This window comes from Rattus norvegicus, chromosome 4 (assembly GCF_036323735.1).
Source record: "Rattus norvegicus strain BN/NHsdMcwi chromosome 4, GRCr8, whole genome shotgun sequence".
Classification (NCBI taxonomy): domain Eukaryota; kingdom Metazoa; phylum Chordata; class Mammalia; order Rodentia; family Muridae; genus Rattus; species Rattus norvegicus.
The window spans coordinates 89,897,579-89,912,971 of NC_086022.1; the positions used below are offsets into that span (position 1 = coordinate 89,897,579).

A 15,393-nucleotide genomic window follows, 5' to 3' on the forward strand; every position below is an offset into this window, starting at 1 on the left:
GCTTTAGTTTTATAGTCAACAGTCTTTATTCTCAATTTTGTTTCTGAGATATCTGAGTCTTAGGAAAAAATGTGTGAATAACAGCTTGTTAGACCACTCTGCTGCCCACTGTCATCTCTTTGAGGCCTCAGTTACTTGGATCTCCTTTATAATTGTTGTCACCTTGATTTTTCTAATAGTAAAACTTTTTCGGATTGTCCTGTGTTTGTATCTGCACACAGATGGACTGGAGTTACTTTGAGCGAGGTTATTCGGTTGTGGCAAGTGAGAGCTGAGCTGGTGAGGGTCCACTGTTAAACATAGAAATATATCACTGTGAGACAAAAAATTCCCACCACAATTCTTCCTTTATGTTCTTGGTTATGACACATAAAAATTGATTTTTGTCGCCAAGGAATACTTTCTGTTCCAAAGTAAAATAGTGTTCATGGAAGTCTGTTTCAGTATTTACAGAGCTATTTTGCAAAAATGTTCAACATTGTGTGGTTCTTTGTAAGCCTGTGTGTCTGCACGGATGCCTTTTGTAATCGCTCATTGATTGCAGAATTTTGTTAGGGGCACGGGGTATGGTCCCAAGAAAGTATGGCAGGAGATTCCCAGATTGCCAGTTTCATTTGCCAGGGGGCAGAAGCTGACCTGTATTGGGGAAGAACCATCCACAGAGTCTGCCCACACATTAAGGGATACTGCTAACAGAAAACAAAATGTTCAGGTATATTCATGACACTGGTACTGACATGGGCAGAGAAAAGATTTCTGATTCATTGATTCACCATGTAGACAAAGCTATGGCAGTGATAATACTATCAGCTCACTTTAAGATACTTCAGAGTCCAGTGCCAACACACTGGGGAATCACAAGCTTATTTTTACCAAACCACTAAGAACAAAGAGGGGAGAGGAGACAGCCTTATATCCAAGGCAGCCTTGTAGATAATTAGTAAATCTGAGTCTACATAAGGCCATGATTGGCCAGTATCCAATAAAAGCACATAAACCTATACACAAATGTTATTCTAATATACTGTTTTCTTTATACTGATCTGAAAAAATAGACAGAAGATATGGTGAATTATGTCATGCTGGAAGGGAACTCTTAAAAATCACTTTCACCTTACAAGTGAAAGGAAACAGTGATATCTCCCATACTTGCACAAATGTAACAGTGAATACAAAGAAGGCTGCACAAGAGACATTAAAATCACACTTTCATACATCCCTACTATTAAAAGCTGACATCCCCCTGTGTTCTGTTTTTGGTGTGGCATACACACCATGATCATAATGATGAAGCAAAACAGCATAAACTTGGAACAGCAAAACCCCAAGACCTTCAGATCCAAATAAACCACAACTTTGTTATCCTTATCTTTCTGCTTTAGGATTCGATTCAAAGTCCAGACTTTAAGTAGAGGCTTCACATGCACAGTCAGTCCAACTTCAGCCTTATACTTAATCTATAACACAACACAGGATATCCAGATATCCAAAATAAGGTGTATTGGGTGATTTTGAAGAATAAAAAAATTATATCCAAGGTCAAATTATGTTCAGTATAGCTGAACTTGGCATGGTAGGAAACATGAATCTGGTTTACAACTATTTCATTTTGGACATACATATACATGGGTTATGATTAACTTTGACATAACAAAATATTCATTTTATGCAGTTGATTCAAAATGAAAGTTGATCAGTATTTGATTATATGTTACATAGGTGGCCACTGCATCAAAACTAACTAATTAAAAATGATGTTCTTATAAAATAATTCACAATGAACAAATTACAATGGAAGCTGGAGTGTTTTTCTCATGGTCATAGAAATAGAAAAATTACAATTTAAATAGAACTCTCGCACTTTCTTGGTAAGCTGTATAACATCTTTACACTGTAAATGGTGAAGGAACTACCAGACCCTGAGTTCCACTTCCTTTATTATTGATTCTAGAAATATTTTCTATTGATTTCTTTAATCAAATATTTACTGCCTATATTTCAAAATCTAAGATGTATTAGGAAGGTATAAATGACATGTGAAAGAAATTAATGGTGTAGATTTTGGAGTAGGCCAACTTAAAGCCCCAGATCTGGGCCTCCGTGATATCTGAGCTCTTCATCATCTATGAACTCTTGGGTTGTGTAAAAGAGCAGGTCCTGCTGACCCAAGCTGGATGATCTTCATGACACAGGGCAACCACAGGATAACAAGGAGGAGTCCCAGTGAGGAACCAATATTGATGGTGTCACAGAAGTCAGAGACCTTGAACCAGACCAATGACTCATTGCAATAAACATTTGCAAGTGAAGGTATGTGTACAGAGATAGACTGTGGGACACATTGTGACACACTACAGCTTCCATGATGAGATGGTTTTTATGCTTTGTTTCATTTTGTTTGTGTTTTTTTTTGTTCTGTTTTGTTTTGTTTTGTTTTGCTTTGTTTTAGGGGGAGGTTGCAAGGGTAGGTGGCAGTTATGAGAGGAGAGAGAGATGAGCACAACTGGGTACCTGATGTGAAAATCACAAAGAATCCATAAAACGTTTTTAAAAGAAAGAAAAATTAATGATAGACATAAATAACTCTCAAACGAGTATATGTCACACAGACAAAGCAAGAACAGTGATAGAGTGATATCACTCTATCCTGGTTGATAGACTCTTCCAGGAAAGCCATTGTGTGCCTACCTGGATGAAGAAGACAGGAGGTCCCAGTGATATCCTGAAGGTTGGATTATGTGTCATGGAGTCAAGAAAAGGAAAAGCTTCAAATGGGGTTTTACTATGTGAGTGTCTATGGGTAGGTACCATAATATCAACACCTGAGCAGGATTGCAGCTTAATGTATCCATCTGGAAAGGCAATTTCCATGAATGTTTCTACAAGCTCTCAGTTCCGTAGGATGCGCAAGGAAAAAGCAAAAATCTATTTGTACCATTTTGTGCTGTTTCTTGAGTCTTTGTACAAATTAAGAATTTAGATCTGGTATCAAGGAAATGCAAATTTACTAATCAAATATTTCTTCTTGAGGTTTTGCTTTGAGAGGCACCATACCGAAATGAGCAGTTTTGATTTACGGAGTTTGGGAAAGATGCCTATAACTCTCTCAGACTTAGCAATCTATGCATTGCATGTTTACTTTAAATCCACAGATGTCACTGCTGAACAGAACTGTCTTTTCTCTCCTATTTGACTGCGGGAGCAGCCTGTTGTAGCACTTTGCAGCAAAGGATTCCTAGGGCCCACCATCTGGAGTGGACCCCGAGAACAGCTGCTCCTGTGTGTGTGTGTGTGTGTGTGTGTGTGTGTGTGTGTGTGTGTGTGTGCTTGTGTATACACAGCATGAGTGCCAACATGTGACAGAAGATCTGGGTGTATTGTAAGATAGCACATAAAATCCAGGCAAAGGTGTCTGGGACAAATGAATCCTTGCATTAAAAAGAGAGAGTTTTATACTAAATCACTAATCATTAATATAGCAACTTAATCAGTAATTTGACAGTAATTCCTACTTTATAAAGCATCCTTAATAGAAGCCAATTAGTAGGAAGCTGAAAATGTGCTTTATTAAGAAATTCATTATAAGTTCCAAGTATAACACTGTAATTATCATTCTCTACCTCGGAGGGTGCTGTCACCGTGGCCTACTTATGAAGCTACTCACTCAGTTAAATTGCTCTTGTAGAAATCAAACGCAATGCACCTCAGGGTTTAGAGCTCAGGTATAATTTTTTTTATATTTTCAATTTACAAAATAGAAATAGATTGCAAAACACCAAAATAGATTCTTGACTATAGCACTGATATTTGATTCTCTAAGAAAAAAAGAAAGATACATAGCAGGCCCTCTTTTCGTGGGGAGTGATTTCAGCAAAGGCCGTTAGCTGTTGTTTTTAATCCACATCTAAGTCTGAAGTGTTAACTGCAACCTTCAGACTAGCATTGTGTAGACAATGAATGCGGGGAGGAAGGTCTTCTCTAAACCTTTGCCATACTCCTTCTCTAAACTACTCCAATGTACAAGCTGCCGTTGCCACCCCGACTCAGTGCACCAAGGACGTTCCCATGCATATGCCTATCTGTCCTGTAGAAACCAGTGAGGAAAGATGGCCACCCAAAGTTCAGACTATGATTTCATAAAGATCTCTGAAGTGTAACAGCATGTCTCTTAAAAGTGATAAATCTGAAGGAATCCAGGTTGTACACTTAAGTAATCAGAACCTGTTAGCAGAGGACACATTTACAATACAAAATTTACTGTCCTCCTTGATTTCATGACTCAACTTGTAGACACTTCCTCTAGTGTAAGAAAATGCCATTTTAATGTGGTCTGAAGTACAGGGATGCACTTTGCTTTCGATGCAGGAAAATATACATATATAAGTTCATGTTTGATACAGGTAGTACTCATATTTGGAGGTATAACTAACGTTTCTTTCTTTTTTTTCTTTTTTGGAGCTGAGGACCGAACCCAGGGTCTTGAGCTCGCTGGGCAAGCGCCCTACCACTGAGCTAAATCCCCAACCCCATAACTAACTTTTCTAACAAGAACTTGTTCACATAAAAGGGGTTAGATTTAGATGCCTATAGCTAGTTCACATTTGTTTTTATATATTTTTGAATATTTTCATTTCATCTTATTTGTCCCAGGAATAATATACAATTTTTTTTCAAGTTTTCACATTAAGCTTCTTATAAGCTACTTAAACCTTTGCAGTACTAGCATCCTCTTGTGGTACTAGCATCCTTACCTCAGCAATACCAACTTACACAGTGTTGCTAATAGTTGTTTCTGCTAGTTTCAATGTAAAGCAGGTATTTTAGTGGAAATGCCACCCTGTGATAGACTGGGGTGAAAATACCAAATGACTTGTGTGTAATAAAAATGTGTGTATAAATAATAATAATGTATTAAAAATAGCGCAGTCACGACCGTTTCTTCTGAACTCGGGATGCAGACTCTCTGCAAGCTTCGTTTCACTTATAGTATTCTTTCTCTCAGCGTGAAACAGCATTTTATTTATGGAGGACCCAACAATCTGTAATAGCTAATTCTTAAACGTAATAGTTGCTTTTACTCCTAAGTCTCGTAGGAAACAACAACAATCACCCGCCCCCAAAACAAAACAAAACAAAAAACAAACTCAGAAATCCAAACTTCTAAGCTTCGACACGAACAGACACAAGGAATACCACAGCTCATACAACAGTGCAGTTCCCTTTTAGTCCAGCACTGAGGACGGAGCAGGACGGACACAGCAGTTGGGGCGCCGGAAGTTTTGCAGCATAGACTGCAGAACGCCCTGTTGTCTCCCTTTAAGCTTCTTACTTGAAGAAGAATCTGAGGAAATAGATCTTCGAGTCTGGCCACTTTGTGTTTTAACTAATTTCTCATGTTCCCTAATTTGTCTTTGTAAATGGTTCTGGATGGCAACTCCCAGGGACTCTGGGTCCAAGGAAGCACCATACACTTCCCAGGTCATGCCCTGGTCATCCCACACCACGTCCCTCACTCGCTTAGATTGTTTCAGCTGCAGCTTGGACTCTGCACCCAGCTGTTTCTTCTTCTCTCCAGGTGTAAGCCCCACCTGGGCAGCAGCTGCTGTCACATTGAGCTCCTTCAGGAACTCGCTGACCCGGCTGGCCCTTCGAGGGCTGGCCTTGACTGAGCGAGAAGGGGTCCTCTTACCAGAACCTGGGCTCGAGTCTCCTGTGCCGTCTGATGGCAAGCTTAGGCTCGTGACTGTCTTGGTCTGCCTGTGTTCTTCCACAGTGCTCTTCCTCCCTGGGGACGGTGCAGGACTGACCTCTGGTCCCTCACTTCCATGAGATTTAGGATTTAGTAGTAGGGTTTTGGCATCTGGGGTGCTGGTGGCTCCAGGTGCATGGTCTTTCACGATAAGAGGAGAAGCAGGATTTTTGTCCTTTGCATCTCTTTTATCAGTGGGGTCCAAGCTCTCCAGGGGTTGGTCTTCATTTACACCTCCACGGGAGTTGGACAGTTTGCAGTCTGGCTCTGTTTTGTGGTCATTTGCAATTTTCTCTACAAGTTCAGGTGCCCTGAGTCCAGAGTTCCCCAATCCAAGACTTATCTCAGCTTGACTCCCTGCTAGGACAGAGATTTGTGCAATGGTGGTAGCTTTCTGGGAGCCAAGATTAGTACCTGTAAGCTCCCTGGAGGTTGCCTCTTTGCTTGTTGAAGATCGCAGGTCTTCCTCTGTATCCGGAGTTTGACTGGAAGCCACATGGACCAGTGGAGACTTAAGGCCTTCAGCTGGCTGGTTAGCTGGTTTGCACCCCCCTTTGAAAGCTGTAGAAGTGGCAACAGGGGCCTGGATATGTACCTGCGGTACAATGCTGGGGCACTGCCTTGACTCCTGGGGGTCTACCATGCTGTTAGAGAGTTCCAACAAGCGGCTTCCACTGCCCTTGTCATGGCAAATGACCCGCAGCTGCTCTTGACCATTCTCCTGCTCAAGAGCAGGGTTTTCCTTTAAAAATGCAGGGAGGATACTGGGGCTGGTAGAGACAGACCTGCTCTCCACACTTGCTACTGCCTGTACCTCAGCATCTTGCCAAGCCCTGCCAGGAACCTCCTTAGCCTCGCTTTCAGCTTGGCAGGTCATTGTACTGGCTTCTTTGAACCTTGATGTGGGATGCTGTGTTGGCAGCTGTACTTGTCTTGCCTCTGAAGAACATGTGGCCTCTCTGCTGGTAAGGGGGGATAGTGGAGGGTTTTCTGACTTTTCATCTGTGGTGTCCAAGACAGTGTCAGAGGGCTGTCTGTTCTCTGAGCATTCCCCTCTTGCTAGAGGTTCACTGGATACCACTGTGGTGCTATTGATGGCTTTCTGCTCTTCCCCCTCAGGTCTGTCTGCAGAAGGGGATGAGTGAATCCTCACTGCCCTATCTGGAGTCTGCACAATTCCCTGGCTGTTTTCTGGAGAAGGAAAATCACAGAACACTTTGTTTTTGCTGCTGCAACAGGTGACCCTGGTAGGGCAACTTGACTTTTCAGGTTTCTCACGGTCTGAGTTTGCCTCTGATTTCACCAAGGAATCTTCAGGTACTGGACAGGTGCTAGTATTTGGTGGGTCGTTCCGGATAGCATGGTGCATGTGCTGGACTGCAGACATTAAAAATGGTGCAGATGTAAGTTCCTTTTTTGCAGTAGCATTTGCGTCTGGTGCTGCTGACTCCTTGCTTCCTTGAGGCTGGGAGTCATCAGGAGTGTTGTTCTTGGGAGACACTTGCTCCACCTCATTGAGCATGCCAGGAGATGTCATGTCTTGTGGGCTGGACTCATGCACACATGCTTGCATCAGGGCCGGAGCAGCTGAACTGAGCCTGAGGCTGAGTTCTGCAGGAGCATTGCCAATGCCACTAACATTCTTGTCTGGCTGAGCTGGTTGTGGTGAGACACTCTGCAGCTCCCCTGGAGACTCTTCCTTCCTAGAAGCTGCCACTATCGAAGCTTTAGTCACCCTCAGAGGGTCAGGTACAGTCCCCATGGGATCTCTCTCCAAGAGCACCCCAGTGTCTGTTCCAAGTATGTTTTCCACTGGGAAGTAGTCGGAATCAGAGGGAAGACATAGGGATGAGTCTTCTGAAGAACTGGCCTGTGGAATGAAGAAAGCAATACCATTAATATGCTTACCTTTTTTTTTGGGGGGGGATTACAGAACTGCCACATTTATAAGATCACATAAGCTCATTTTCTACTTGAAACTAGATTGGTGGTACAGGCTAGTCTTTCCAGATCTCAGAGGACAAAGGCAGGGAAGTCCCAAGTTCGAGGCCTGTTTAGACTAGAGTACAATTAGAAAGTTGGCCTAGACAAGGCAGTGAGACTCTATCTTAAAAGGTAAGAAAGGGGTTAGGGGTGTAGCTCAGTAGCAGAGCAGCTTCTAGCAGATGCAGATGACATAGGTTCAATCCCTAGGACTGAAAAACATAAGCCTATGGTAACAAAATTTAAAAAAAAACACAAGAAACACACAACAATAAAAACAACAATAACAACAAATGTCTCATATCTGTTGATATAAAAATCTACTTGATATAGAAAGATTTCAATAATTATTCTAACTGTACTAATATTATTTTGACTGATTAGTTTCTGCTTATATTCCAGTGCTGTTCATTACAATGAGTTTTTAATATGACTACCTTCCATAAATATTTCTGAAGTCATCATTGTAATCTGCTTCTTCAGAATCATAAAACCCTGCAGTGCTACTGGAACTATATCTGTGATATACTGAATAGGCCTTGAAGAGGCCTAGAACCTTGGCAAGAGAGTATCCAGAAATGGACCTGGATTTAAGTGGGATTTTAGTTGTGGATAAAAGAGTCATTTCAAGTCTGCTAAAGAATCTAATATAAACAGCTAATAAATTATCTAGAAGGAAAGGAAAGGAGGGTTTGTTTTTTAATCATATTTCAGATAAAAAGATCCTAGATGTATTTTCACAAACTAAAGCATTTAAATGTCAGACATAAATAAAGGTCATATAAGAAATAAAATCTAGTAACCATCAGTGTAATAGAGAAAGCAATAATATGTGTTTATGATAAAACATAAATTAAGAAAAAGCAATAGATAGATGAAATTCAAGATTTTTGTATAACAAAAGGTTCCATAAATATATTTTATATTACAGATTTGAGAAAAAATACAAAAATTGGATGTCATTTGAAAATACCCATATTACACTAAAAGCCCTTAAAAGTTTAAAAGAAACTAAATAATCTTTTGGAAAAATAGGTAAAAGAATGAGAAAGCAAAGTTAACCGGAAAACAATGAGCATAAGACTTGAATGGTGAGTTCACCTGTCATCAGATAAATGCCCAGTGAGGTTTTATTCTATACCAACTGCACTTGCAAAGGCAGTGTACAGGAAAGACTCTTAATGGTTGCAGGCCTAAAGGCGCATCACTGTAGCTTTCTGAGAAGAGATAAAGCACACCCCTGACCTCATGAAGCAAGCTCTAACAATAGAACGATTAATGGATAAATGGCATGCTCCTTCAAGTATTATTTGAGGGAGTAAAACCCAGTGGGGGAAAGAGGCTCAGGGAAGGAGGAGGCAGTATTGGGACATAATCTACCATAAGGTATATATAACATAACCGTGAAAATAATGTCTTAGCGAGGTTTCAGCTTCTCCCTTGGCAATACTTTTCTCAGATACGGTTAAATGTGTAAATTAAGGCAAAGAAAAGAGTATATATATTCATTTGTTTGCAGAAGATAATCAAGCGCTTCATACGCATGTACACATAGGTATGTAGATGAGTACACAGATTTTAAAACCACTTAGAAGACCTACTAAGTGTTAAATGAAAAGAGATTCCGGGATTAGAGAAAGAGATGGAGATGGATGAACTAGTTGGAAAAAAATGCTGATTTAAAGCAAATTGTATCTTATGTGACTTAGAATATATACCCATGTAAAATTATGTATATGCTTATGCATAGGCATTTTGGAAAGAATAACTAGGCATCAAGGCATGTGGATAAAACTGTAGATTATAAATTAGTGGTGACCATATTTAAATTTATATCTCTTAATAGGAGGCGGTTAATTCAAGCTAATCACTTTATTTCTCTGTGCTCCCAATTAACTCATTAGGACAACTGACCATATGATTTCTCTAGGTCTCTCAAGCTGTGCCATTTAAGAGCCCCTGCTTCTTTGCATAGGTTGCATAATATAATGACAGACACTCTCTTAAATGAGGCTGCAAGACGAGACAAAGTCAAATCTAGTTGGGCCACAAAGTTTTGGATGAATAACGTTACAATTTTTTTTAATAGTCAAAGGAGGATTTTTGGGTGTTTTGTTTTTTCCCTAAAGTTTGGTAGGTGTCGAGCTTTATTAAGTAGACATAGTCAAGCTCACACTGGAAGACTCACCATCAAATGGTCAGTCGAAATGTAGTTTGCAGAGAACTTTACCTCTATTTAACCTGATCCACTATTGTATGAAATAAGGATAAATCAAACTTCATTCTCTAACTGATTGTTCATATGAGTGTGCCAAATACTTACCCATATCCAGGCTGCACACAGATACCGTTTGTCTGGGTTCCTTTCTATTATTTGTCACTGGACTGTCACTATGTGCAATACCACAGCTGCTTCTTTCTTCCTTTTCCTGCATTTGTGTTTGCTGTGCCTTTTCTCTAATTTTTTTTACCCTACCTCATCCTTTGAAAATGTCCCCTCTCCTGTAATCCCCCATTTGAATGTCAGTTCCTCCCTGAAGACCTCTAAAACTTTTGAATCATGACAGGGTGGTCATTTTTGTTCTTTGAATTGTAATTTTCACATTCCATTTGGTACAGTTAGTTGTTCCTTGTATTAATGTCTAATTTCTCCATAGATATTTTGAATCTGGGGAAGGCAGGAAGGAGAAGATGGATTATTTTCTGTCCCTCCATAGGGCAGAGGGCATGGTCTTACACATAAACAAAGTCAGTTGATGCTGTTTCCCTGAAAATAGACATTATCAAACACCTGTCCAATGCCATAATAATGGGATATTTTAATTCACAAATTGAAATATTAAGGAAAACATAAAAAGTGTTGTTTGTGGAATAAGAAAATGATGGTGTCTTAGTTATTAAATTTTGTGTGTCTATAATCCACATTTAGACTATTAAAGTTTGGACACCTGCTATGAAAAGCTGGTTGGTCTCATAAAACTGAGAGAACAGCCTGTCTTCTGTGTTGTGTGGCTGGATCCAAGAAATGTGTGTGCCAAGTAGAACTGTAAAATAGGAACGGCTTGAAGTTTATCATCTAAAACTTAAAGGACTTCAATAAAATAGTTTACAACATTTCAGAAGTCATTGTGTTATTTCCACTTTCCACTTGCAGTGTCAGTTTAGTATTGAAATGTGATTCCTTTCATCAGTTTTGTTAATAGAGGTCAATTATCCATCAATTTAAGACTGAAGAGCAAAAGACAAGATTGATCAGCTAACAAATGCTAGCCCCAAATTGCTTATTAATAGATAAGCACACAATACTGGTCTCAGACAGAACTGCCAATGGAGCCATCATAGCATCCAAACTCTGAAATGCTCCCTGCCTTCTCTTTCCCCCACCATATGGTAGACACTGCAGTTTCTACCATATCAGAAAGACACACACTGAAGTACAAGTATGCCATTTTTCATCATCCTGATCACTCGGGGGAGTGAGGCAGATGATTTTGAGCTCTAGGTTAGCTTAGAATACAGGAGACGGTCTCAACAAAGCCAAAGAAAACATAACATCAATGCCCCCACAAAATACATCCCCTGAATAGAATTAAGTCCTTCTATAGAGCCTCTATCTTCCTTCCTCTTCTCCTTCCCTCTTTCTCCCTCTTCCCCTCTCCCTTCTCATCATCTTCCTCTACCTTCCTCTTTGCCCTTGCTTTTATATTCTTTCTTCCCTCCCTTACAGCTATTTCTCCCTAATAATTAAGACTTAATTGAAACACCACCTTCAGGAGGGTGGGGTAGAGAAAGTTCTAAGACTTTAGAAACAAATGAAATTTAGAGGTCTTACAAAGACTTACAAGGTTCAGGAAGTCTAGAAAGATGTATAAGCCATTCTCAGGATGAAAGAAGCAGTTGCTTCAGACGGCAACTGATGGATATACCTGATTACAGGTTGAGCAAGGTGGTGCAGGGATGCAGAGTCATCACCACACCTGGGCTTTCTAGTGACACACGCTCCTTAAGTTATCCCAGAAGTCTCACTGGCTGCTCATCACATTGCACATGGATACAACCTTTTATTTTCTCTGTTGCCTTTGCTCCATGCACAGATGCTTTTCCCTGTATCTCCAGGTGAAGTCACACAAAAGGCAACTCATAAGAATCCAGATTTCCCTTTTGCTTTTAAAAAATGGATATTTTATTTTAAAATATGAAAATTTAAAAATATGAATGATATTTTATTTTGAAATATGAGTACATCATTTTATCTCTTCCCTTTTGTCCCTCTAACCTTTCCTGTGTCCTTCCATGTCATACCCTTCCTGTAACTCCTCCCATATCATACTCCTCCTTTGTTCCCTCTCTGTAACTCCTCCCATGTCATACTCACCCTTACTCCCTCAGGTTAAATCTAGCTCAGATCTTCCAAGTCCTGTGCCCAATCGCATGGTGTCTTCAGCAGTAGAGAGGACCAACCAGCTAAGGGCACAGGAATAGCCTATGTTTTGAGACTCTCATGGTCTTCATACTGACCAACTTAAAAGAGGTTTCTTGAGCTTGGTCCTAAAGTGTTCTTGTTAAATGGTCTATTGTTCATCGAGGGGAGCACTGTCTATCCAATTGTAAGCTACAGAGAGAGAGAGAGAGAGAGAGAGAGAGAGAGAGAGAGAGAGAGAGAGAGAGAGAGAGAATGAATTTCGGTAATATATAATAGTTTTATATAATTTGTTAATAATTTGTTTTTTCTTAAAACTTTTACAAGCATCTTTAGTTATTATTCTCCTCTTTGTTCTGTGTAGCCTCTTTTCTCAATTAAAGTCCCTCTCTCCATTTTGCCCATTTCCCCCTTTATTTCCCAAATAATTTATATTCCCAAATCTCAGTGACTAGATGACATGGAGAAGGCATCATCATAGGCATAGACATTCTAAGTGGTGGGGCTCTTGGTGCCTTCTTGATTTAAGTTTAGGAGAGTCCTCTAGTCTGAGTCTGAGGGTCTTGTTCTAAGTGTTGACAGAACAGATATTCCTGCCTAATTACTAGCCTTCTGAAGATGGCCTGACCTTGATTCCCAAAAAGATGGACTTGAGATGGCCTCTCTGGATTCAGAAATCATTTTTGTATGCAGTTCTATTTGTGTGCCCAGGTCAGTCTCATGTTCTCAGGGCCTTAGTTTCAGCACTAATAAAAAGGGTATCTTCAGACATGATAAGCACAATGTGGATGATCTTTCAAAACCATAATGATTAAGCTTTAATCTGTGTTTGTAAAAAAGTTACTATGTTAAATGCTAAGAGAATGCGATAGGTGAGAGATGATATCAGTCGAAGCAAGAATGGGCTCATATTGAAGTCCCACAAGAGTGTGGAGCAGCAGTTTGTAAATTTGGCCAGGCAGCAGGCTGAAGCAGAGAGGGAGGTCGGTGGATGTAGACGTAAAATTAATAACAGGAGACAACAACACAGTGGAAAGAGTTTTGTTAAGCTACCCATGGTTCCTGCTGAAGCTAGATCCAGCTCATAAGACAGCAAGAGCCAGGGACTTCGTCTAAACTACTTTACCTCTGTAAGTATAGCCTGGAGATCAAAGGAGCCTGGAGGTTCCTGACAAAGGTTTGGTGAACAGGTCTTTGTCATTACAGCAGAAAATTTGGATTTTCATACAAGATCATGTAGCTTCAGGAATTCTCTCTGAACTGGCTATCAGCCATGATTATCAAGGTCTCTGAAAGCTATTCTGTCTTCAAGTATAATAAAAAATGGAATCCACAGCACCCATTATTCCACTGTCTCCATGGCCAAAACCATGAAACTCCTGTTCTAAATGTATGGGTCATAACCCCTTTGGGGTCACATATCAGATAGTTTTATATCAGATATTTACAGTATGATTCATGATAATAGCAAAATTACAGTTCTGAAGTAGCAGCAAAATAATTTTATGGTTAGAGGTCATCAAAACATGAGGAACTGTATTAAAGGGTCACAGCATTAGGAAGGTTGGGGACTACTGCCTTACAGGAAGGAGATTGAGGCTCAGGGTTCATGAACCACAGCAAGTCTGCATATCTATAATTCTCATTTAACTGAATTTTAACAAATGCTGATAATTGAGTTTCTCTCTGTTGTATAACTAGAGAAAGAAGATAGAAAGCAAACACACACACACACACACACACAGAGAGAGAGAGAGAGAGAGAGAGAGAGAGAGAGAGAGAGAGAGAGAACAAAACAAAACAAACAAAACCCCAACATCTTCACACAAGGCAGAAACCATTTCTTTTGCAAGTGGCCCCCAGCACTGGACACCAGGGATGCAAGTAACCCTGACTACAGTGTCATACTAATTGATGACCTTAGAATAATAGAGACTTGCTGACTCCCTACACCCCCAGTGTCCATTCCAAAAACAATGGGTTCCCTGAATATACCATGCCCCTGGTTTTTCTAATGCACACCCATACTTAATAAGGCAGGCAGAAAAGTACCTCAGCCATTTATTAGGTGTTGAATGGTGGGAAAAGCATGAGGCAGGAGGAGCAAAGAAAGTTTGGGTTATAGACCAACAGGATGACATTGCTAGGCAAGATAAAGCCAGTGTGTCTCAGGCAGCTATTACTTTTGAGCACAGCAGAGTGGCTGAGTCCCTGGAATGGGACTTAGCATACACCAAGTGTTATGGGGACCTGAGGAAGCACCTTAGCCTTCAGTTCTCTGAAACAGCTGATTTTAGACCTCAGGTGACTGAGAAAGGAAGTGAGGGACTAGCAGTTTCCTGGCACCTACTCAGTAAGGTTTTCTCATCCCTTCCCTATTGGCCTTTCCCTCTGTTATTAGCACATATAGCTGAGCTCATGCTGCCATGTCTGACTCTGCATTTTGGTGATTACTGCTGATGTCATACAGCTAGGCATGGCTCTGAACAGGTGATTCTACCCACAGAACACCCACAGTCTGCAAAGAGTTGAGCATCCTTTCTTTATGAAGACCACAGCCCAGCACTAACAGCTTCTTAGCTGGACACCAGACCTTCCCTCTGTCACGTGGCTAAAGTACATCCAGGAGCAGAAAAGGACTGCCTGGCCAAGAGGATGACCAGCATGGGTGTGCATTACAGGAAAGCTGCTGCTTCAGTAAGAGGTTGATGAGGAGCAAGATGTATCTCTCTTACTAGTTACCTTAGTAACCTTGTTATATGCTCTCTAGAAGAATGAGACCATGGCCGTATGTGTCACTGATGTCCATAGAAGTGGGACTCGACAAAGAAAAAGGAGATGACAAAGTATAATGACCTCCTCTTCCCCTTTATCAAACACAATTTCAGCATGAATCTTAAATGCCTAACAGTTAAAATCACTTTGCAAAGCACAGCAAAGATTTATTACTTCCTCCATTCCAATCTGAGCTGAAGTTACCCGAAAAGGAAAGCACAGCAGAACACCCTATGTGTGTTAAGGACTCTGCAAGGCTGACTGTAACTTGTTAGAGACTTGGAATGTGCAGATCCACGATTAACTCATCTTGAGTTATTTACAGTTCCCTGCATTCCCATTCCTTCTCAACTCTGCACTGAACATCTTTATGACTAGTAGGTAAAACCTTAGCTTGCACTGTCCTTTAAAACAAAAATCATCATCAAATACCATATAAAACCCATAAAGACATTTCCCAAAGTTG

General features: G+C 40.5%; 1 protein-coding gene across 2 annotated transcripts in view; it reads right to left on the bottom strand.

The window, feature by feature from the left end:
* Positions 1–4,619: 4,619 nt before the first annotated feature.
* Positions 4,620–15,393, bottom strand: part of Gprin3 (GPRIN family member 3) — an 85,299-nt gene continuing 74,525 nt past the window's right edge. For both annotated transcript variants that reach the window (NM_001398918.1, NM_001398919.1), the window contains exon 2: positions 4,620–7,619. In NM_001398918.1, the coding sequence (NP_001385847.1) occupies positions 5,223–7,511 (2,289 nt within the window). In that variant the 5' untranslated portion in view covers positions 7,512–7,619 and the 3' untranslated portion in view covers positions 4,620–5,222. The remainder of the gene's footprint in view (positions 7,620–15,393) is intronic.